This window comes from Phyllopteryx taeniolatus, chromosome 20 (genome assembly GCF_024500385.1).
Source record: "Phyllopteryx taeniolatus isolate TA_2022b chromosome 20, UOR_Ptae_1.2, whole genome shotgun sequence".
Classification (NCBI taxonomy): Eukaryota; Metazoa; Chordata; class Actinopteri; order Syngnathiformes; family Syngnathidae; genus Phyllopteryx; species Phyllopteryx taeniolatus.
Window position 1 is genome coordinate 8826221 of NC_084521.1, and position 24651 is coordinate 8850871.

The window sequence follows — 24651 nt, forward strand, 5'->3', positions numbered from 1 at the left end:
TGTGTGGTAGTGACTAGTGGTATCCTGGCTCCCTCTGGTGGTACGTAAAATAATCACTGCCTGCACAGTTCAGTTGTATTTAACTTTTTAGTAAATACATTTGCAGTTAGTCTTTAAAAAGCATTTGTTGCTTTTTTTCGGGCAAAGTACAAATCAAACGAAAAAGACAAAACTGTACATGTGCGCTATTAGTAGCCTATGATGCATACAAACAGTAAATATTTGCAGCATGTTTAGTTTCAGAAAATAAACAATGGACAAATACAAGTGAGGAAGAGAAGACTTGACACTTTTATTTTCCCTTTTCCGCTCTTATAATCAGCTCCCAATAGGCAGTAAAATAGTAGATTGTGATATACGGTTCTTTTCCATTTGTTTCGTTCAGGTTTTATATTAAGTCAAAAAAAAAAAAATATTCCAGACATAATGGTTTTGTTTTCAAAGATGTTTATTGAAATAAATATTTTGAAATTTTATAAACTTCAACCACTGATAATGCTCACACACAATCAGAAACCTGGAGCTGCACCATTTCCCCCTAAAATCTTTCCAAAATATGATATGAAATAAGAAGAATGCACTTTGAATTTAAAATTTCTTCATAGGTGAGTGTTCTGAATAGATAATTGAATCATTGAATCTAGATTATAAAGGTTGTTTTTGCACAACCTATTAATTTTTCAAGCCAAATGTCAACAAATTTGAATGGGAAAACACAGCATAAAGCCTATGTGGTGAAAACTGCAGTCAGATGTGTTAGCAAGAGACATTCCAAGAGTTTTACCCTTTAACCCCCCGCAGCGTTAAAGCAGGGTTTGTAATCATTTAGGTGCACTTTCTTTAGTTTCCGATAAGCAGGTTTCCTAAATCAAGTGCTCCTAAAACGTGGGAAACAGTTCTGTCCAGGACTGCCACACATGCATCACTCCATTACAGCAGTTTGCAACCAAAGATACAAATATACAATAAAATTGTATCTTCTAGATCACTAGATTTGCAGCTAGTCAGTATCACTTTCTCCCATAACCTGGGAGTGGTACATATATGAGTACTGTACTGTATATATAAATATGACTCTCCCATAATTTGGAAGATTTCCGTGATGCACTCTACATACAGTTTGCAACCATACAGCAGAAGGCAGCTGTTTTTGCACATTAAATCCTCTTTCTGAAAGATTTTCAGTGCAGCATGCAAGTAAAAATGTGCACAATATTAAAAGTCTTTCGCTTGGTCATCTTCTGCCTTCAAGCTTTTTTCAATAGGGCAAGTTTTCTCATAGGAAATTAGAGCAAAACTTTATTCACAATATCATCTATAGTATTCTGCATTTCAAAGCATGCCAAAGAAATGTTTCGGTTTCTGCATAGTGCTGGCTATACGAGTGCCAAAGTTTTGATACCTTTGCAAGAAGTTGGTATGTACAGACAAAAGCGTGACGTGAGTAGATCCAGTATTGTGTAAACCTCAAGTGCTCAATGTATCTACAAATACGAGTCTGTTGGAACTCATATAGAAAGTTGGATTGAGCTGAAAAATGCTCAACAGTATGGAAGAGCTGGCAAGCGAGTATGTTTGTTTTGCGTATTAAAATGGGAATTAGAAGATTCCTAAACATCTTAACTTAAACACACCTTCCCATCTCATGCACAAACATTTCCCATTCTGGTGCAAGTTATTTGTCTTCTTTTTCAAAGTGTACCCATAGTGGTTTAAGATGCAGTATGCATTACATCATGTATTCTCTAGCTTTGAATATTACCATTAGGTCTACCGACACTTACAAGGTCAAATAAGATACAACCACATTCTAGATTTGAAGTTATAGTTCTGAATGTAGAGTTACAGTTCAGGCCACTAGGTGACTTATTGTACCCAAACAAACAAACAAATAAAATAAAAACATTCCCTACAGTACATGAGATGGCAAGGAGAGCCAATATAACCTGGCTTAATGAAGTCAGTAGCCTTTAGTTACAGGCCTCACTGACACACAAGACATACTGTATATAGAAATGATTTTAAAAATGACGTATAACAAACCATTTCTGTGCTTCTCGAATGGTTGCAGACAAACTGCGCAGAAGAGAAGGAAAAGCAGCATAAAGAGAGGATAGGGGTGGCTGTCGCCCCGGGAGCAATATTTTGGGGCGTTGCAAACATTCTGAAGAAGGAAAAAAACAAAACAGAAGTACTGTAGCGATGGTGAAAAGTAAATTGCAATTTCCCAGCTGTAAGCTCTATAAAAGGGAACTTGCACAAATACTATTTTGTTGTCTAAAGATGCTGAGGGAGAATTTGGGCCACACTGAAAAGCAGAAAAAAAAGAAGTTGTGATGTTACATGAGTAAAGTTTTAATTTTTTTATGTGAATATCAAAATGACCACATAACACTGCGTGAGAATAGCAGCTGTGTCTCTCTAGAGTCCTTCATTGTTTATCCTTGCAAACTTTTTGGAAACGTCCATTTTCTTTGTTTTATTTTTTTGGGGGGGGGGCGGGGGGGGCTTTTTTAAAATCCTTGGAATATAAAAAAAATTGCAGCATTCTGGCCTCATCCTCAACCTTAATGCCTCTTTGTAATTTGCACATCCACTCATTGCAGACAAATGAGGCAAATTTTGGAATTCACTGAAGGAAGATTGTGAACCTCGAAGAAGGTGTAATGTGGATACCTAAAGTTATTATTTTTTTCCATTTTTTATACCGCTTATCCTCACTAGGGTTGCTTATTAAAAATTGGTAGACTCCCTTCGCAGGTTAGAGGGAGCAAGTCACACCAACATTTTCTTCCACTGAAGTCCTTCAAAAGGTTTGAATCACACATAAGGTAAAAATATCTTCAATGATCATTTTGTTACATCACTCATTGCTTTGGTTCGATACTAAAGTGCACCTTTACAAAGCGTGACAGCCACAAATTCCAATTACGGACACTGATGAGGACATACTGAGAATAAAGTACTCTATAATCCCTTTAGCATGGGAAACTAATAACTGAATTATAATGACCACATTGTTCATTAATCACGTATTCTATTACTTTGGACTTGCCTGAATGTCAAATACATAAATACACTCTGAACAACAACAAAACATGAATCTATGGAAGAAACATGATTAGACGTTTACAAATAATGAAATAATTCACAGATAAAAAAAAAAAGACAAAATAAAATAGACACACAAATAAATTAGCTTCAACCGGCAAGCAGCAAGATACAATCTTCAAAATGTTGCATTAAAGGGGAAATACACCAGAATTTAAGTTTTAGGGTGTGACTCTGCAAATGATGACTATTTTAATGAATAACATAATTTCATTAAAAAGAAAATGAACCAAAGGACACATTCCTGAGTCTCTTATTAAACATTTGCACTGATCCAAATATAAAGTGCTAAAACATGAATGGAAGTGTTTCTGCTGCTACAAATGTTTAAAGGACTATTGCAGTAAGCTTCCTTTTAGAGGCTCAATTACTTCATGCACAAGATTTCAGGGAAGACAATCAATGGAGGAGGGGTTATAAATCGGGAATATATATATTTTGCGGTGAATTGATACTTATAAGTGATGAATTATTTGTCTATTAGATACACAGGACTATTGTTTTCAGTTGCCTTGAGGGAAAAACACACATTCATTTTGGAACTGGAGGCCGACTAGATTGTTTTACTTTCGAGCATTTTCCTTTTAAAGTAACAGTATTATGTATTTCTTTTGCTTTAGCACTGCAGAACTATTACACTACTGTTTTATACATTTGTCCATTACAGTGAAACCTCTAAAGTCGAATGCAAGCCATTTTGTTATGTTGGTTGATCCGGGAACCAAAGGAAATAAAAATTATCAGTTGCAGTCTCAAACTGTCCCCACCATGACTAACTGTGCAGGCAATGTTTTAAGTGAAATATTATCATTCTTCTTCTTTTAACACCAAGTCTCATCTTTCTTTCGGAATAAGTGTCACACCCCCAGCCCAAAAAACGAACTAAATAAATAAAGACAAAACAAAAAAGCGCAAACGTGAAACACATGCAGCTATCCCTTGATTGTACAATCTCAGGGGCATTCCACTTGAGGTTCCACTATACTATGCTAGTAATATATATTTTTCAAATGCTTTTTTTGTACATCATACATGTTTTTTTTTTTTTATCTTTAACTCTACTACTCGTGAATATCTTTTAAATTAATCAGTCAGTGGGTATGCCCTGATGTTTCCAAACTAACAAAGCTAAGAGAAGCCCATTTCTTTTTTGAGTCAGGTATGTGTCTGAGGACAAACTATATCACTTGCATTGCGAATACAAATAATGTAGTTGCACTGAGCTATCTGAAACCTGACAAGGTATCGTTTTGTAATGGTAAAGCTATAAACTCTCACAATCTAAGGCGGTGCAGTGTAATGGTTGGACAGAATTAAATCAATGCTTAGTTATGTACAGGGAGTCTGAAGTCATTAATACTATACACTTCATTTTTTTTCCATTTCGTTTTAGGTATCTTTCACACAGATGTGAGGTCATCAATATTAGAGAGTTCAGGCTTTGCAGTTTTTGTAAGCATTACTTTCCCTTGCCCACTGCTTGACAATTAACATTGTCATTTGTCCAAACGGTATCTGAAACGGAATTAAAAAAAAAAATGAAAAAAAGTGTATAGTGAATTATGGGACATCCTGCATATTTTGCTCTTTGCAACTATAAAGATGAATCACACTGCATGCAAGCACATTTGTACATACATTACATTTCTTCTTTGACTTCTGGTCACCCTGTGTATCCAAGCATCTTCATACCTCAGAGGATCTGTGTTCCCAGGTTTTAGGTAGGAATATGATGTCTATGTCTGGTACTATAAATTCTGAAACATTAGGTTGAATGATTAAAAAGTCTTGGGCAGACTCCGTTGACCTTGTAACTATTTTGTAACTTCATATTAAAGGGAGTTTTACATGAGCTGCTAAGATCCACAAAACAAAACCTCTTGCTTGTAATGACTCCCTAATTAAAACAAATTTGCCTTTAAAAAAAACAGACGAGTGTCCATTTACAGTGGGTGAAAACAACATACTGAGCTATACTTTGCAGATTGAAAACTAAAATGAAGACACACACAGATTTTGGACCTAAAGTTAGCGCACACACACACACTACTAATAATAAAGCACACTCACTCATTTCTTGCCAGTGTTTGCATATTGTACTGTACATAAAATAATGGCGCATTCGTCTGGTCGTAAACCATCTAACGTGTATATTTCAGTAGCTCATGACTGCTATGTACACTTTATAAGCATTCTGGGTGCTTAGGTGAAAAACAATGGACCAGTGAAATCTGAGGTAGCAAATTCAACAATGATAAACTAAAACCCACTGCGGACGTCAACTCTTCAGCAACAGCTCAACGCTTACCAAGTTAGAAAACTGGGATTTCATTTTTGTTGACATGTTTGGTTTTGCCAATTATTACATGACTGTGACACCGTCAAGGCATGCTGAGGGTTCGTCACCCACGAGCAAATGTCGACGTTGGTTCTGGTAGGGCAGCTGATATGTTCATCAAGAAAATTCATGGCTTTTTAACCCTCTCGTTCCCACCCCTGAGGTGCAAACCAGCCAGTCAAGTGTGCTCTTAGGAATTAGGGGGGAGCATTTTCTCGACCTGTTGGCGCAGGACATCGGGGGCAAGGAACCGTTGACACAATGGGACAGCAGGTTTCCTGTTAGGCCAGCTAACACTACATTTTTACCAACCAGTTTGTGAGTTTTTGGAAGCGCCACTGATGCATGGAATAGATTTCAGTGCAAGACGTGATGGCTACTTGTTTCATTATTATTCAGTCTGCTGTTATTTTGTCTTTGCTTGTCCGTGATAAGTCATCCAAGACTGGGTTCAGCAGTAAAGGGCTACTCCTAAGGTAAACATACTCCTAAAGGTTTGCAGTCATTTGAGAGTGAAGTGATGTTAGCCTTAAGCTTCCTTTGGGTTGAGTGTCAGAGCCCCTTCTCTGCTCTTTTGGGGGGTTTTGATTCAATGTCGTACTGTTGAGTTCTGGGTGTTCATGCGGAAAGGGAAGGACCGTGGAAGAGAGAGGCATCAACGTTACTTTTACCCTCTGGGCTGAGACTGCCTTACTGAATGGTGCATCCTTGCATTTAAGGTCACAGGAGGGTTTTGGTTCCAAAGGTTTAAATAGGGCAAGTAGGATACAATGTCGCTCATTCCCTCTCAACGTAGAACCTTCCCGTTCTCTGCGCCCTTCGCTTCTTCCTTAGCTCCCCCCTGGGTCGGAGCCGTGTCTCTGTGGTGTCCGTGAGTCCTGAGGTGTATGCGACTCTTGGAGAGACAACCTCCTTTGGGTTTCAGAATCCTGGGAAAATAGCCCTGCTTCAGCTGTTTGCTCGACCCCAACATTGATACACAACTCTGAAACAAAGTCCAACCCTGTTCTTCTTAGGCTTGTGCCCATCTCTGATTGTGAACCTGATCCTGCACCACTGCCTAAATCCAAATCTGCTGCTGGCTGTAAAATAGTTGCACCTCCAGTTTCCAATCCAATTTCAAGCTCCAAATGCTCTCCTAAGATGTCCAGTCCAGAGGAGGAGCGCTGGTTCTGGCTGGTGTTGAACAAAGGTGAGTCCTGCAGTTCTCGAGATTCTAGAGACGTCGCTGGGAACTCCTTGAAGTCCTGAGAGTCCAAGATCTGGGGGAAAGAGAGCAAAAGGTCAGTTAGACCATCCGTCCATGCAGCCATTTATCCAATCCACGAGTGGCAATCCATCCCGTGCTTGCTCCAGGAAACTCAGCTACATGAACAATTAGTAGCAGCAAACTGAGGTATGCAGAGTGACTGCTAAAAATGTATTACACCTGTGACAAGGAGGCCAGGGTGTTTGTCTCCAGATGTGTAACAGGCGGAACCAGATTCTCTCCAGTACCTGGATCAGCGCATGGGGAGGCCTGTGAGCGAGATAGCATTATTACAGCAGGAAGTGTTGCCCACTTTCTTTGCAACATTTTTTGAGGGTGGGATGTTGTAGTCTTGCTCTGGACCTGTCACTTAGTGTCATACAAAATTATCCCAACGGGAGGCTTTGTGCATAAATTGTACATTGTCATGTTTCTACCTGAGGCGGTGATGATACAGCACTATAGGCAGGGGGGACAAGAGCCATCTGTCGCTGCAGCAGCTGCATGATCGTTCCAATATCTGCTGACATGCGACTCTCCAATCTGCACACAATATTTAATGATCAACTTGCATTTTGGGTCGGTACTTTATTAAACACACCCTAAGCCTCACATATACTGTACTTATTAGTTTCTTTTTCGTATTAATCATGGTTTCTAGTTCAAACCTATTCCATTCACGTTGACTGAAAGCAAACTTCACTCACCTTAAACTGAAGGAAAAGCAATAGTTTTTACTTAAATAGCATTTTCAAATTAAACCAAAGGTTTCATGTCACATGACCATGTAATGTTACGCCAGGCTAACCATGGATCCCTTTCTGCCTTCCGCCATTACATATTAAAGAAAGTAAAGAAGTCCATTGCTTGAGAAACCTCTGTTAATAAATGTAAAAATTCTAAATGTATTTGTTTTAAGTGGGTAAATGTGTTTTTTTTTTGTGCTCATGTATCGTTGCTGGGAGCGACTGGAAATAGGACCAAATCAACATTTAAGGTTTATACTAAATCCTAATATTTCTTGACCTTGCTAATAAATTTAGCTGTAACAAATCAACCTTTTGCGGCACGGTGGCCGACTGGTTAGAGCGTCAGCCTCACAGTTCTGAGGACCCGGGTTCAATCCCCGGCCCCGCCTGTGTGGAGTTTGCATGTTCTCCCCGTGCCTGCGTGGGTTTTCTCCGGGCACTCCGGTTTCCTCCCACATCCCAAAAACATGCATGAATTGGAGACTCTAAATTGCCCGTAGGCATGACTGTGAGTGCGAATGGTTGTTTGTTCCTATGTGCCCTGCGATTGGCTGGCAACCAGTTCAGGGTGTACCCCGCCTCCTGCCCGATGACAGCTGGGATAGGCTCCAGCACGCCCGCGACCCTAGTGAGGAGAAGCGGCTCAGAAAATGGATGGATGGATGGAAATCAACCTTTTTTGAAGATAGGGTTAAGTGCTTACCTACTCGAATATCTTTATTACAAGACAAAAAAAAGCCCCTCCCAAAAACAGTAAATCCCCAACTGCTAGTACCTGTTAAGTTGTTTTTGCAACAGGTCTAGGCGTGTGTCCAGCTGGTTGCGTTGCTGGCGGCTCAAGCTGTGCAAAGGTGTGCTGAGGGGTGGGGGAGAGGCTAGGCTGCAGCTGGGAACCTCCTGGTACTGACCACCCCCTCGATTTTCCCCCCAGAAACTGAAGATATTGGACACACCTGAGAGAGCACCTGGAGACAAAAGAGAGAAGGCTGAATGATAGCAAACACTTCGAAATGATTAGGTTACACTTTACACTTAAATGCAACAGTGTGACTGTTTACTTATACCTGACAATGCGTTGCAGGTGTTGCCAGTCTTGACTTCTCCATCGACATCTGTGTTCTCAGTGTTTTTGTGTGTTGCCTGGACATGATGATTCTCCAACATTGCCGATGAAGGAGCAAGGCTGGTTACAACTGAATCCTCTCCCTTCCAGATCAGGACATAATCACATTACTTGTTTTGCACAATACGTAAAGTAATTGATTAAAAAAAAAAAAAAAAACAAAAGGGATTTTGTACCTCATCACCGCTGGAATGGGAAGACACTGAGCTCCGATACTGCCTCTTTGCTGCCTCTTGACGTTTTTGGTTGTGGGCTGCTTCTCTCTCTCGTCTTCTATTTACAGACTTGTGGGTCTTTTTAATTTCGCCGACATCTGCATCATCTGGTCATGGAATCCCATTTGTGAAAAAGTAAAAGGGGGTGAATGTATTATTTTAACACATATAATTCCAATAAAAGAGATTGAGAATGTGTTACCCTTCTCTGTGCGTCGCCTGAATGATAATTTGCGTCTGCGTAATTTGTTGAACCCCCCACATTTAGACTCATCACTGCTGGGAGAGCCTGGGATCATGTTGGTCTGAAATGAGGCGGAACCAACGTTTAATATATGACAGAGCTGGGATTAAATGTATTGTATTATTAGATATCAACACTAACAACAAAACAAATATATATGTTATTAATATATTGCAGTATAAAACTAACATCACGGAGGTTGAAGGTAATTTCCAGGTTGTTCCAGAAGTGTTCTGCAAATTCAGGATACATGTCCAACACCTCTAGCACGTCTTCCCTGAATATTTTGTGAAGGTCGCAGTACGTTAGAGCCCTCACATCTGCGTTGGATTTACCCGGTCGAGCATACAGGTTGATAGGTTCACCAAAGATGTCGTTCTTTCCTGATAATGATAAGCAGATAAATATATAGAGAGGAATATGAATACAGCAAGATATAAGGCAACGGGTAAGCCTGCATAAACGGTGAACAATATCTTGAATTAATATGGCACTGTATTAGCTGCACCTCAATCCACAGCAACGTGAACAAAAATCCACCTTCACAAACCTTTTATTCACATTAAAATTGTTTTAACTGAGCAATGTTTCACTGCGATTGTTGTTGTTTTTTTTATGGCGTATAACTACAACTCCAATGCATCATAAATATGAAGAATGTACAATATTAACATGTCAGTTACACCACTGCAAACCAAACTCACAATAAATATAAACAGCGTAATTAACATTTTGCAGAGATTATGCATACAGACTGAGTAGCATTACTTTGATAAATGCTGTATTTTTGAAAGAGGTCTGTATTGGATCTTATTTTTATTGTGCAGATATGCCTAATGCTTTGGCAATTACTGTTCTGTGTAGTGGGGCTGTACCATTAGGTTTAAATAAATCTGAGCACATTTAAGAAAAATAATACAAACCAATCAATAAATAATACAAATAAATAAATAATGGAGAAACATAACTTTAAATATGAATCAGATCCCTGATCTTATTGGACAATTGGAAATAGGATCACTGGAAAGGTTGAGAATAATTCTGGATCTGATTATGTCAAAATGGTAAAATTTTATTTACACACTACTTTAAATTCAAGTGATCAAACAGCCAATTGGTATTGTGATTTAACAATATTCACTTAGGAAGTTAAATTCAATTCCACCATACAAAGTCAAACTATCATCAACCGAGTCTGTGCATTTTATGTAAACACGTAATGTAGCCTCCTGCACTTTCATCTCACAAGTAACATTTCTCATATGCTCAGCAGAGGGCGCCTAAAACTAATGCATATATTTGCTAACAGCAGTACTGTTATGTATGTTCGCATAAAGGTAACGCCAACAAAAAAAAAAAAGAAAAAAAATACACAAATATAAAGAAAAGAAGCCTTGGTTTACCTAATATGGCAACCACAACGTCTCCTCTTAGTATCTCTATGGATCCTCTGGATATAAAGTAGATTGCAGTGAGGACATCCCCGGCGTGGACAAGGGTGTCACCCGGGGGTGCGTGGGTGGTCTTAAACTTCATGGCCAGTGCCCTGAGGCAGCCCTTGGTGGAGCCTTTAAAAGCCTTGCAGTTCTGCAGCAAAGTCCGGTTGAGATGGAGACAGATGTCCGCCTGGAGACACTCCGGGAAACCTTTTAACACCTGCGGATAGGTTGGTGGGAATGGAAGATATGGACAAAGAGGACAAGATACAAAGAAGCCAAAATAAATGAAGGGTGGAAGAAAGATTACAGGTAGGAGATGAAGTAAACATTGAGGTGGGTAAAAAGAAGGTAAGCAGTGTGAAGAGGAGACAATGGGAGAGAAGGAAGGTTAAGAGGTGTTAGAAATACAGCAGTTGAATCGATAGAGGAGGGTTACATCTGTATGGATATATTCCATTAGCATTGACTAGCGGATAAATAAATGTTAGATTAACGATTCTCAAAGCATGTAGTGAAAGATCACATGTTCATCTCATCAACAATCTCATGTTCAAACTGTGCATGTTACTTGGCTTCAACTTGTTTAAATCCAGTACAGTACATACTGTATCTCAAGTACAGTTCAGTTGTATCTAACTTTCAAGTACATTTGCATTTAATGCTTTAGTATGGTTTGTTTTGAAACATTTATTTAGGTAATTAAAAAATATATATTTTAATGTGAAATGCATTCTTATTTTATCATCATTTATTTTTATTGTTTTGGATGAACGCTTGGGCCTACTACGCTACTATTTTAATGTTGTCATTACAAGTATTTTTTTGTGGTGGTACTTGCTGTAAAAGGTTTCATAACCACTGGCTTAGGCCATTCAGCTAATAAATGTCATAGATGGTAGATAATAAATAGTATAAACATAGAGCCTTAACTGTCATCATTTCTGGAAGGGATCTGAATTGGATTCTGGAATCTTTATTATTGGTGAAAACTCAAAACACTGCACATCCGGCTTCCAGCCGAGAAAGAACACATTCAATTTTGGGGCATATAGGAATAAAAATGCGGAAAAATATACAAATACTGTTCAAACCATAAACTACATTGCTTCACTTTTGTTGTGTTGTGTTCATTATGTTGTACTGGATGTTAACTGACTATTAGCAGGATAGTCGTCCATATCTGTGTTTGACTTCACAATGTAATCTCCTCCCTCATTCGTGCCAGAGTGGACTCTGATTGCAGAAACTACCGCGTTCCGCAAAGTAGTCGGCCATACTTTTTGGAAGTCTGCGCTCTACTGAGTTAGTCTTTGTCTACTTTTACCTTAAAGGACACACATCAGCAGTTTGTGAGTTTTAACAGTGCATGTCTATTGTTTTCTGGAGATTCACTGCAAAATTAAGCTGTGGAAGTTGTTGCGAATGTTTCAGCACGGACAAACTGACCAAGCCTGTAGAGTGTTATTATTGTGAAGAATAGGTGCAATTTTAATGAGTTTACTGCACGCCCTTTTAGGCGGCAACTTTGGGCCACTCATAACTCTGACTGCGCAAAGCACAAGTGCGCATTAATCACCCACACTACATCTCTGCCTCTCCATGATTCTCCCTTGCATTCTTCCCAAGCTGCTTCATTCATTTCAAACTTCGTTGGCTTCTCTCTTCATCTCACCATGAGTAGTATCTCTCCTCATGTTTCCAGGTGCTTTTTTCATTATGGGTTTCAGTCAGTTGATGGTTACTACAGTACGTTTGCTGACCACTCTGTGTGTCTTTCTGACACCAGCGGTGCAGTAATTTGTCTTCACGCTTCCGTCCCCTTCCAGTCCTAATCAAATGTTTTAGTATTCTGTTGAGAAGATATTTACACATGTGCTTGTGTTGTTTTTTCCCCCCCATATAGAAGGACTATGTAACTTAAACTCCTGGTTTTCTTCTACTTCTTGCAGTCTGCAACCATTTTGCTGTGAAAGGTGCAAGCCTGCTCTTAGAATACGCTGCAGTTGACTTCTGTCGGAGACCTTTCTTTGTTCAATGGTGCGTTAAGCATTTTCTGAACTGTTAACTTTCAAGGAAATGCTTTTCGTTCACATTGCATGAATATTCACTGTCAGAATGCATCACTGTGTTTTTGCTGTGAAGATTTTTTTCTGACCACAGCTAATGTTAAGAGTACAAGTAATGTTTTGTCTTGTAAGTCTTGTTATTGTTATTACTGTATAGTATAATATACTGTGTATATATATATATATATATATATATAAACTTATTACTGTATAAGCTCACAGCCTGCATACACAAAAGGTATTGCTTCTGATAAGACACCAATAGACAATTAGTTGGTGTGTGTGTATGTGTTCAGACAGTGTTCCCCCCCTCATATTCATCAATATTAAAGTTTTTTTTTTAACCTATACTCCATTATGTGCTAAAAAAAAAAAAAGACCTATTTGCTGTATTTGTGCTCTCAGAAATGCGCTAAGACCTCACCAGATGACGCCAAAACTCTGTCTTGGTTTGCCCCACTCTCGCAGATTCAACTATTAGGAAATGTTTTGGGGGAGCCCATCCTTCATTATTCACTTGAAAACAACTATTTGCTGGTTTTGTGCTAAGGCCAAATAATACAAGTAGTGCTTTGCCGCCAGCCTTTCTTGGGGGGTTGTCAATTACTTTTTACAGTTACAGATTTTAACTATTCGGAGCAGAGCTCAGTCCCGGATTACTATAAATTAAAACATAATATTCCTCACCTGAAAAAAATAAGACAGAGGGAATGGAATTAGTCATAGTGAAAGACCAACTGGGTCTTAACAACCATTACTGTAAACATTCCCTAATACCGGCTGCTTGCTAAACTGCTCATTTCTGAGCCCCAAATAAAGCGAAATAATGATCCACTGGAGTCTCATCAAACCACTGAGCCGCCACTTCAATGGCTCACTTATTATACAGAAAAGAAGTAAAATGTTGATAATTAAATACATTATTGTGTTAGATTAGAGCTACAGGCCAGGCATGATGGTTATTTGTTTTATAAGTAGCTATTATTAGGCTTTGATGAGCTCTATTGCGGGGTGGCATTTATCATAGTGCCCCTTTTAAGGTGAACTAAAAAATGTACCTGAACAAAAGAGTTCCCAATCAATCTATGTAGGTATATACTTTGATGTGTACTACACTATGTGATGACTTATAAAGATGATATCCACTGACTCAAGCTGAATATTGTCGCGTCAGCGGAACTGAACTGTGAATTGTTTATGATTGCAATTGCGTGTGTGCGCGTGTCATATCTGCGTCAAAGCAATCTTGCCAGTGGTACCAAGCAGACGAGGTCGACTGAGATGCAACCTCCTGTTGGCTGTGACTAACGGTTCAGGCACAGGTCACCTGTATACATTAAGTTCATTATAACGACTCTTTGGAGTGAGTGTACCAGCATTCGTGGTGCCTTTGTGTACACTGACAGGTGTGCTTCATAAACTTACATTCTTATTGTACAAGTCAAACATTATACCGCCTTTGTGGTCAGCACAATTGAATTACTTGATCACCAGTCATGCATGTTTCATTTACCACCCATGGGTTTAATATGTGTGTCATGATTGGCTGCAAGAGAAACAGTGTATATACTCGCCTTCATATCAGATTGTGTTGGTCCAAGCATGTCCAACGCTCTTTAATTGGACATGAGAGGGAGTGTGTGTGTGCTATTTATAATACTCACATCATTCCTATTTTCTCTGATGGTGTCGGACCATGCATGCTGAGACAAAGTCTTCCAATCATCCTATTAATGTACAACGCAGGCTCAAAATACTCCTCTAGCCTCTATGTGCGTATTCATGCGGAAAACTCACTCAATTTGATGCAGAAACTTGGTGTGCACACGACGCAATTTGGTACATGTGGATCAGAGATACTCACAGCATTCATGTCGATGCCATTAGTGTACGACCAGGCATGTTGGAAATACTCCTCCAGCCTCTGCCTAAGCGGGTTGGGGATCTGGTGGAAGCGGATGAACTCCCTGACTCGAAGCATCTGGGTGTGGTAACGGGCCGTCCCCGAGTACAACCGCTGGATGATGGCAGAGACGTTCCCAAAGATGCTGGCGTACATCAGGGCTGGTCGTAAGAAATAATCCATTAGTTGAGACAGATTTGTTAAACTGGGACATTTATGCTTTCAGTTGATATTTCAGGATAAACATAAAATGCACCATATAACCTTAACTCTCCAAACCTTTGAATGCATATGTCCAACTGCATCAGTGGCAGGACTTTCTGTACAACTTGCTGCTCCCTAGAAAGGAGCTGAGCGACAAAATTCACGACAGGTGTTTAAACCTTGAATCGACCAATAGATTTCCTTGTTCAGTTGGTATTTGAAACTGTCTTCATTATTATGCTGTTCACCTTTTGACATCATGAGACACCTAACAATTGATCAACAGTACCTCGCCAGTGCGAGGCTTCTCGAAGGGAAGTGGCCTCAGAATATAGTGTGTCACAGAATGTCATCCGCAGGTTGCAACAGAGATACAGAGAAACTGGAAGAGTCACAGAAAGGCGTAGGAGTGGAAAACCTTGGAAATGTTCATGGATCAAACACCTGTTGTAATTTTTGTCATTCAGCTCCTTGTTTGAGAAAAGCAATTTGTACAAAATGTACTGGACGTGCAATTAAAACTTTAGAGAAGCTCAAATTAACTTCATCCAAACAAAATAAATTGGCATCTGGCTGGTCAAATGGTAAATATCAGCACATGTTTAGAAAAGTATGTGATTTTTTGTTTTAGATAGCTAACAATATTACTACTTACATCCTATAAGCATGACACAGATGGAGAATATCTTCTCTGAGTTGGTGTTCGGGGAGACATTTCCAAAACCCACACTAGTCAGACTGCTGAAGGTGAAGTACAGAGCTGTAACGTACTTGTCTTTAATGGAGGGTCCTGTTCCTAGTGCAGCAAAGACATTACAGATGTATCGTTAAGGCAAAAATATTTGTCGCATATCATACTACTAATATCAAAACCATTCTGATTCTCAGTACCTGGGATGGAGTCATTAAATTGTTTTCCCAGTTGGTCCCCGAGTGTATGGAGCCACCCAATCGAGCCGTTCCGCTCAACATTACCAATGGCATACCTGGGGATTATAATTCTAGATTAGGCATTAGCAATATGTTTATTATTGTGGTTGTTGTTAGCAGTGGCGCTGAACTGCATTATGTTATACAGAAAGCTGTTCCTAATGGTTTGAATAACATATTTAGCAGGTTCAAGTAAATGCCCATTAAGTGTCCTGATGTATGTACACTTTGTACACAATTCATGCATGGATATTATGAGGGTATTGTACCAGATGCAGGCCAGCCAGTGTGCAATGAGGGCAAAGGTGCACATGAGGAGGAAGAGGACAGCTGCGCCGTATTCTGAGTAGCGGTCCAGTTTTCGTGCTACGCGGACCAATCGGAGGAGACGAGCTGTTTTCAGCAGGCCAATCAGAGTGGTGGTCTGATGAAGAGAGAGAAAATGTCGTGAGAAAGTTATGTGGGCTTCTGATATTGTGGATTGTGTGGGCACCTGCTCACATCCTTAAAACACACCGCGCACACTCTCATCCGAACACACGCACACATGCGCGCGCACAAACACACGCACACAATGAAGCTTTGAGGACATATGATCTACTCTGGTGGGCCAGCAACATCTTCCTCTTCCATTCATTACTGTGAGCCCCACTATATCCATAGAATACAGTTAATGATAAATGCTGCATTGGCAGAGAGCCTAGTCCTGCTGTGTGTGCTTGTGCGTGCGTGTGTGTGTGTGTGTGTCCTCATGGTAAATAATAACTGTCTGCTGAGAATAATCTGCAATTTATTGGCTCAGTGGCTTTTCTGCCCAACCATCCCAGGCACCATTAGAATGTTGGGGAGTTTCTACAAGTATAACTTTTTTTTTTAATCTTTTTTTTTTTGTGCAATAAATAAGATAAATAGCAATATTTAAACTTACTCAAATGTCATTACAGAGAGATTAAGTACCACTTAGATTTACCCTGGGGCGAGCTGCACTGTCTAGTGAATCAATCATTGTTGGCCTCAGTGGTTCTTGTCCTCATTAGGACATATCATCAGAGGGTCTCTCACTTTCTGACTCTTGGTTTTCCTTCCTCGCCTCTTCCATCTCTTGCTCCAGCCCCCTACAGCCACCCCACATCATTAACCTCGCCTTCGTCATATCACATTTACTTTACGATGTCCATTTTACCTTCATGTAAATATAAATGTTTATGTATACTGTGTATGTAAGAGTTGGTGGCGGGTTGGTTTCTACACATATTTGCTTCTGCTACATACAGTAAAAACTGTATCATGATTTCCAAATATTATCACGATTACTGTATCATACTATTGTTATCGTTATTGCAAAATAGTGCAAGACACTACCACCACAAGTACAAGATCATACCCTTGTAATGCATGTGGTTGTTTCAAAGGAGTGCATTTTTGAAAAAAACTTTTTCCCCGACCAGAGAAAAAATTTGTCTGCTGCTGATTTACTTTCGCTTTGTTGACGTTCATTTATTAATTTAGTTAGTCCTTGGGGCAAGGATGATGCAATGGATTTATCGCCAGGTGTGATCATTTTATCAATTGAAGATGGAATGCATACTGCCACCTACTTGACAACATTTTTTCTGGAATTAAAAAAAAAAACAAATCTGGTGGTTTCCACCGTAAACCACCAGTTCAAATCCCAGCCCCGCCTGTGTGGAGTTTGCATATTCTCCCTGTGCCTCGGTGGGTTTTCTCCGGGCACTCCGGTTTCCTCCCACATCCCAAAAAACATGCGTAGTAGGTTGATTGAAGACTCTAAATTGCCCGTAGGTGTGAATGTGAGTGCGGATGGTTGTTTGTTTCTATGTGCCCTGCGATTGGCTGGCGACCAGTTCAGGGTGTACCCCGCCACCCGCCCGAAGATAGCTGGGATAGGCTTCAGCAGCCCGCGACCCTAGTGAGGATAAGCGGTGAAGAAAATGGATGGATGGATGGTTTTCACCGTTGGGTAACAATCATGTTTGAGCAATGTGGTATTGTAAGGCGCAATTAAGAACATCACATACTGTACTTACAAATGAAATGCTGTGCAAAACCTTTTAGCCGAAAGTTTGCTAAATGCCTTTCGAGCATCACACTTTCAAATGTACTTACCTCCTCCCCACTGCGATAAATTAGAAGGTCGAAGGGAATGGCGGCCACCATGTCAATGAGGAACCAGCCTTTAAAGTAGTGCACGGCGATGCGCAGTGGATGGCTCACCACCTCATCGTTAGTGTTCACATATGTTGTCCTGAAACAAGACAGCAGGTAAAACCAAACATCATTATTGCCCGCGATTGTTATACTGTACATAGTATCTCACTAAAGTGAGTACACCCCTCACATTTCTCTTAATACTTATGGTATCTTTTCATTTATTTTTAGGGGACAAAATGCACAGTGACTACTTATAGCAAAGTCATTTCCTAAATGTTATCCCATGAAAAGATATGATCAAATGTGAAGGGTGTACTGTTTTTTGTGAGATATTATCCTTTCCATACAGTCTATTTAGGACAAAAAAGCTATTATTAATTAAAATACTTCTCCAATGGTGGATGGGTAAGTGTGTATTTATCCGATGTAATTCAGACCTGAAGTTGATGAGGATATCGATAATAAACATGATGTCCACTATGAGGTCCACCACATTGAGAGGAGAGCAGGAGTAACCACAGCTCTGCATGGCTGCTTCTTCCTGAGACGAAAAGAGGATAAAAAGAGATAAGCTATATAAGATTTAGTTTGTCCAAGGCCCGTTTGCTCCACCTGAAAAAAAAAAAAATGTCCCCAAAGCATGGTTACGCCACCATTGTGAGAGTGTTGTTTTGGTGATGAGTAGTTTTGGAATTATGGCCAAAAAGTTCAACCTTTCTTTCAAAGGACCATAAAAAAATCTCCCAAACAGCCATTTCAACAGAGGGTGTGTAGACTTTTTATTTCCATTGTATGTGTATTGTATGACACTTTATATACTAAATGAATTTCTGTACTTTTGAGTTGATGTTCTGAATGCATATTTTTTTCGAGTGGCTTCTTTCCTGTAGTACTCGAGTGGGTCCGGCTGCCGGAGAGAAATTCCTTGTGTGTTTTAGCATACTTGGCCAATAAAGATGATTCTGATTTTGATGTATGTACAATATTTCAGATGGTATTTCTTAATGGATAATTTACTGTACTGTAGGTACTGTTTAGTGAGTACAATTTAAATAACTTTTAACTTCTTTACACTCCCCTTTGGACCGGCAGTACATTGTGTTTCATTATGGGATATGTATAATGTAGATTTTTCATTTCTTCTTTTTTTGTGTTGAATGTTCGAAATAAAAAAGATCAATCAATTAAAATACATCACCAGTACAGTATACTGTTCATACGCACGGCCCCCGCCAAGGATTTGGGGCCTTGTGGGGAAAAACAACAACAACAAAAAAATGCACTTTGCGCCATACCACTTTACTTTTACTGTTTTACTTTATTTCCCAGGACTTCTGTCAGTCATGTACAGTATGGTCACCGCCCCCGACCTGGACCAGCAGGGAGTTGGTGTTAGTCTCAGACACCATGTGGTGCTGATTGCTATCTGAGTTTGTGCAATGAATATACACTCAATACCTGGGGCTGCGAAGTATGGTCACACGTGGTACAATAGTTTTTCCTTTTTCCTCATCCGGATCTAGACCCACCTGGTCGTTCAGGAGGAAAGCAGCTGAGTAAGGTGTCAGGATGGCGGTGTAGATGACCAGTAGCAGGATGAGCCAATCCCACACCGCCTTGAAAGGACTGTAGTGCAACACTGTCCAGCTGTGGATGCGTGGAGCCTGGAGCTTGTATTCTGGCAACACATCTGCACCGAGAGAGAGCACCTGGGAGAAAGGGAGGCAGACAATCAAAAGGATTATTACGGGTCCAACATGGAACAATTAGGCAGAACTAAAAGAAAAGTGGAGGATGAGTACAAAGAGCAAACCTTTGTGACCAATTTATGCCCAACTAAATAAGTTTAGAATTGCCATTAGATGCCATAAGATGAGAGCAAAGCACTACTTTTCTATTAGACTATAGGGTCTATTAGGACTATTAGGCTATAGCCTGATTAAACGAAACTCCTCCCCTCACTTTAACATAGTTCCTCAGCACCAAGATGCCACAAGATGCCGCCAAAGCAGTATTTTTATATTAGATAGGGTTTTGGCCAAAACACGAAAACAGTAAAAAGGTGAGGTTGAATGGTTGTTTTTCTTTGTGCCCCACTATTGACTGGTGACCAAGGTGTGCCTCGCCTCTCGGCCAAATTCAGCTGTGATAGGCTCCAGCTCACCTAGGACCCTAACGAGATCAATCACTATAACAAATGGATGGCTGTACAATGAAGTTAGCCACTCTTTAAAACAATGGAACACTCAGTCTTCACAGGATATGCTGATGTCTCACAAGATGACGGTTTGAACTCCTAAGATTTATGCGAGTAAAGGCCCATTTTCTCTTTTGGTAAATTTCAAATTCTACGACCTCAAGGGCCCACTGACTCATGAATTTTCATCTGGACTGATCCTAACACTTTACTGCACTCAGTGACAGAATGCCCTTTGTATACGAAGAAACCTATGACCGATATTTTACCGTACTTTCCTCCCCACACACAGTCACATTAAAACTCACGCAAAGAATACGATTTTGGTTATTATGGTGCAGAACTTAATCACTTTAGTGGCTGTAATATATTCAAGCATCTGCACTTTCAGGAATGAATCCGTGACAGAGGCATCAGGGAAGCCTGCCTTGTGTCTCTGCCTAATAGAATCAAACAATGAACCGCAGCCTCTGGCTGAAAGAATACCGAGCATCAAAATGCATTTTTGATTGTGCACGCAGACATGTCAGCCAGCTGTGAAGTGAATGCATAACTCACACACAAAGAAACAAATAAGTTGCCTTGCAAATCTTGCGCTATTGTTGTAATGTTCACAAGATGACATACTCTTTTATTGTGTCAAAACAGTACAATGTATTAGAATGCAACACCGCAAACTTGTATGAAAATTGTCCACACTGTGTTGCCTTGTTGAAATGAATGTTATATGACCCATGAATATTGCATGACTATTTAAAATTAGTTGGAAGCAAAATATTGATGCTAGTAAACTTAGGTGGGAATATTTCATCAGTCTGCAAATCCATTTTGTGCGTCACGACAGGCTCACAGTATGTCACAGGCAGTTCTTAATCTTTGGTCATTAAAATGTGGAGTTATAATATTTTAAACTACAACATTATCCTATACAATAATTCGCATATCAGATCTTACAGTGTGTGTTGATGATCTATATTTTGGTGTTGTGAAACCTGATATAGATGGTTCCACCACTGGTAGACCACTGAGGGGAAGTCCTCTAAAGTGTTTACAAACGGTTAATAAAAGGGTTTGCTCCCTATATGGCATGTTACTGTAAATAGTCTATTATCTCTGACTCTTTGGTGATTCGAATGCTGGATTTACAGACAATGGCAAAACTGGAACCAGGACCTGTAACCTGTGGCGCAGAACAAATATTCTGACACTGGGCAGAAACCTTCGCTCCAGAGGACTTTAATAGTTTCAAGATTTCACTGTACCCTGCGCAGATTTAAGACATCCTGTGCCAAATGCAGCAATTCAGCCCCAGAACATCCTGTAACTGAGCTTCATTAGGTATATCGTTTTTTTCTTTGTCTGCTTCATTTCAGTGGTTTGTTATTATGCATTTTCTGGGGGGGGGGGGGGGGGGTGCTGTCTTATCAGTTTCAAATGGTGCGATTTTTTGCTCCCGTTAGCCCAGTTCGGATAACTCATTATAGTGAAGAGAAGAAAAAAAACAAAACCATCTAATCTGAATGAAGCTAAATGTGGGTTAGAACATATCTTCTAATGCATCTGTACTTAAAATAGATCAAACCATCAAAAGACCTACCTAACACAACACACCTATGATGTAAAATATATATATATTTTTTACAGCCATAGCAATGCATTGCAACGAAGGAAATTGTTAATAAGCTTAATAATACAATTGTAAAGTGGTTGCCTAAAGCTATTAGCTCATTTAAATAACTGGAGTGCAGCAATTACAGGAAATTGGTATGACTGAAATGTAGTTCCTGGCGGGGAAACAAACTTACTCAAACACATTATGTAATGCCAAAACATACGATAGGTGACTTTTTTTTCTTCTTTTTACAACAAAGTGGAACAAAAAGCTGTTGCCTTCCTAAATACTGTTGATGGCCATCATCATTATAACTCCCATGATCCATCCACACTCGGCCAGCTGCGGCCCAATGTCACACCATGTGCTTTAAAGGCAGCTCTACATTGCAATGAGTGTTTTGCATATTTTAGTTAGCTTTTTAAGCTCCGTGAGTGGGGCAAATTATTAGAAACACCTTGGCTCTAAGTATGATGCAGTGTAGTTCTACACACCATAAACTACAATATCACAGTCAAAAGGGCCTTGGCTCAAATCTCCGCTCAGGACCGCCTCTGTTGAGTTGCAACTTGCATGTTCTCCCTGTATATGATAATCAGTGCTTGTACATTATCTGGATTCTGAAATGTCATATTGTCAAAGGATAATATCAAAAATGTTCTTCTTTGCTAGTTTGAACCAAGCAATCCATGGAAATATACCAGGCAAAAAACAACGCCAAGAGGACAGTTAAAAGTGCAGATGTCGAGGCACATTTGTGTGTTGAGATGCAGAGTTGACTTTGAGTACAGCTGTTTGTCCTATCAAGATGATATATTTCAAAAGTCAGCCCACATCAAACTGTTGGCAGTCAATAGAGCAGAATCCCCAGTGCAGGCAAACATTTTTCAAATCATCTTTGACATTTAACCCTGAAGTTGATGGGATTCATTCCGCCTGCATCAACAAGTCTGCTATGGCCAATCCCATGTGGAGCAAGCAGCCACTATTGTCGGTAAGTGTTCGACTTAGTAGGCAATTAAAAATTCAATTAAATTAGACGTGTGACCATAATTCATGTACCGTTTCCATGTTATACTGTCAATGCTGATGAAAAAGTACATGAATAAATAATTGGAATTCTGTCACCCATTCATCCATCTTCGATACCGTTTGTCCTAATTAGGGTTGCAGGTGTACTGGAGCCTAAATTGGTAAATACCCACACACGCTCGGGTACAACATGCTAACTCCATACAGGCTGAGATTTGAACCCAGAACCTCTTGACTGTGAGGCAGATGTGCAAACAAAAACTCACCATGCTGCCAATTTTTGTCATTTGAAATTGAAACACCGACCTCGGCTCAGGGCTGTTGCTTTACGACAGCTAGGTTTATGTGAAAGGAAGATGAGGAGATGACAGAATAATGGAACATTACTTATGATAACATATAAATCAAATAGACATGTCAAACTTTCTTAATTCAAACCAACAGTATATAGTCCCAGCAAATGAGCTCATTAGCACTGCAGAATCAGGTGATGGGCACTGCCAAGGTGCATTTACCAAATGATCTGACCTCAGCTAACCTCTAACAACTTGTGTCAAATACAATCAAAAATGTATTATTTGAATATGCCACTGTAGTTGAATAATAATAGGGGAATATTACCTGAGAGTTTTAAGAATCTAAGTCAATTAGGCTGTTTTTTTTATTTTTATTAAGTACATAGCTTCCTGGCCTAAAGGACACTGATGCCATTAGTATGGACACGCCAGCCAATCGCAGGTCACATATAAACAAACAACCATTCACACTCACATTCACAATTTCTTCAATTTGCCTACCATGCATGTTTTTTGGGATGTGGGAGGAAACCGGAGTACCCGGAGAAAACGCAAGCAGCCACGGGGAGAACATGCAAACTCCACACAGGCGAGGCGAGTTTGCTGATGAGCCGGAAAAATATCCTATAAAATTTGGCACTGCGTGTCTGTTCTCAATGAATCAAGAAGCGTACATATATTTTTTTTCCCTGCACATTTGTTAAAAGTTCTGCACTCATAGCCTTAATGAGTGGCCCTCAAGTTATACATGGTCATTATAGTATCATTAACACAACACCTTTTGCACAGCAGTGAAATTTCTGTTAAGTTTAAAGACAAAAAAATAACACTGAAAAAAAAAAAAGAACTGAAATTTGACCTGATCCATTGCAGCATCTTGCATCAGATATAATTTTATATTCTAAAGGTTTGTTCTGACAACAAGTCAGACAAATAAAAAAAAACTAAAAGATTGTACCTTGGAGAATTTTTCATATGCTGCAACCTGCAACAAGCCCACAGCACTTAAATTTGATGTCTAAAAAGAAGTACCTGGTAGACAGAAAAAGAGCTAAGTAGAGCTGAGTGACCCAAGACCACCTATCTGTTCATCCATTTGTAGTCACATGGGGGCTTCCATTAAACATGACAGTCTGTTGAAAAGGCATTGCAAAGGTAAGCTGATGAAAGAAAAATATCCATGTGGTTAACAGCAGCTAAAGGCACCAAGACAGCATGCTGTCATGCATCTGCTTACAATGCTGGTTCTCACTTTGAGATTACTGAAAGGATGCTTGGGTGTGGACTTCAAATAAATTCACTCCGGCACACAAAGATGGAAAAAAACAAAAAAAACAAAAAAAAAAACTCATCAATGCTCAATTGTAATTAAATGTTTATTTGAATCAATTACAGCAACATTCATTACTTTTTCACATAGTCTAAACCATGAATGGGCAAACTTGTACTCAAGTGCTACATTTGAACAGACAAATGGGCCAGGTCGTTCGTATGCAGTAAAGTCTTCACACCCCTCTTGTGGTATAAAAATATGAGACCAAGATAAATAATTTCAAAACTTTTTCCACCATGAATAAAACCTGTAACCTGTACAACTCAATTCTCTTTTTGAGAGGGAAGGTAAAAATAAACAACAAAAAATGTGGTTGTACAAGTGTGCACAACTGAGACCTGGCTGTGTTCATCATTTACTATTCGCATTCAAATGCATGTTAAATGGGAGTCAGAGATTCGAGCAGAGAGTCCAACCTCAGAATTGTCACAGTTCAAC

General features: G+C 39.6%; 1 protein-coding gene across 4 annotated transcripts in view; it reads right to left on the reverse strand.

Annotated features, from left to right (window-relative positions):
* Positions 1–430: 430 nt before the first annotated feature.
* kcnh2b (potassium voltage-gated channel, subfamily H (eag-related), member 2b) overlaps positions 431–24651 on the reverse strand; it is a 173817-nt gene continuing 149596 nt past the window's right edge. For 3 of the 4 annotated variants that reach the window (XM_061758501.1, XM_061758502.1, XM_061758503.1), the window contains 16 exons: positions 19273–19452; positions 18181–18284; positions 17699–17837; positions 15841–15995; positions 15533–15627; positions 15297–15437; positions 14399–14598; positions 10433–10685; positions 9219–9412; positions 8988–9090; positions 8747–8892; positions 8512–8653; positions 8223–8412; positions 7136–7241; positions 6879–6968; positions 431–6711 (listed from right to left, as the gene is read on the reverse strand). In XM_061758501.1, coding sequence (XP_061614485.1) covers positions 6280–6711; positions 6879–6968; positions 7136–7241; positions 8223–8412; positions 8512–8653; positions 8747–8892; positions 8988–9090; positions 9219–9412; positions 10433–10685; positions 14399–14598; positions 15297–15437; positions 15533–15627; positions 15841–15995; positions 17699–17837; positions 18181–18284; positions 19273–19452 — 2670 coding nt within the window. In that variant the 3' untranslated portion in view covers positions 431–6279. The remainder of the gene's footprint in view (positions 6712–6878; positions 6969–7135; positions 7242–8222; positions 8413–8511; positions 8654–8746; positions 8893–8987; positions 9091–9218; positions 9413–10432; positions 10686–14398; positions 14599–15296; positions 15438–15532; positions 15628–15840; positions 15996–17698; positions 17838–18180; positions 18285–19272; positions 19453–24651) is intronic. The other variant, XR_009785947.1, reaches the window with a different exon arrangement.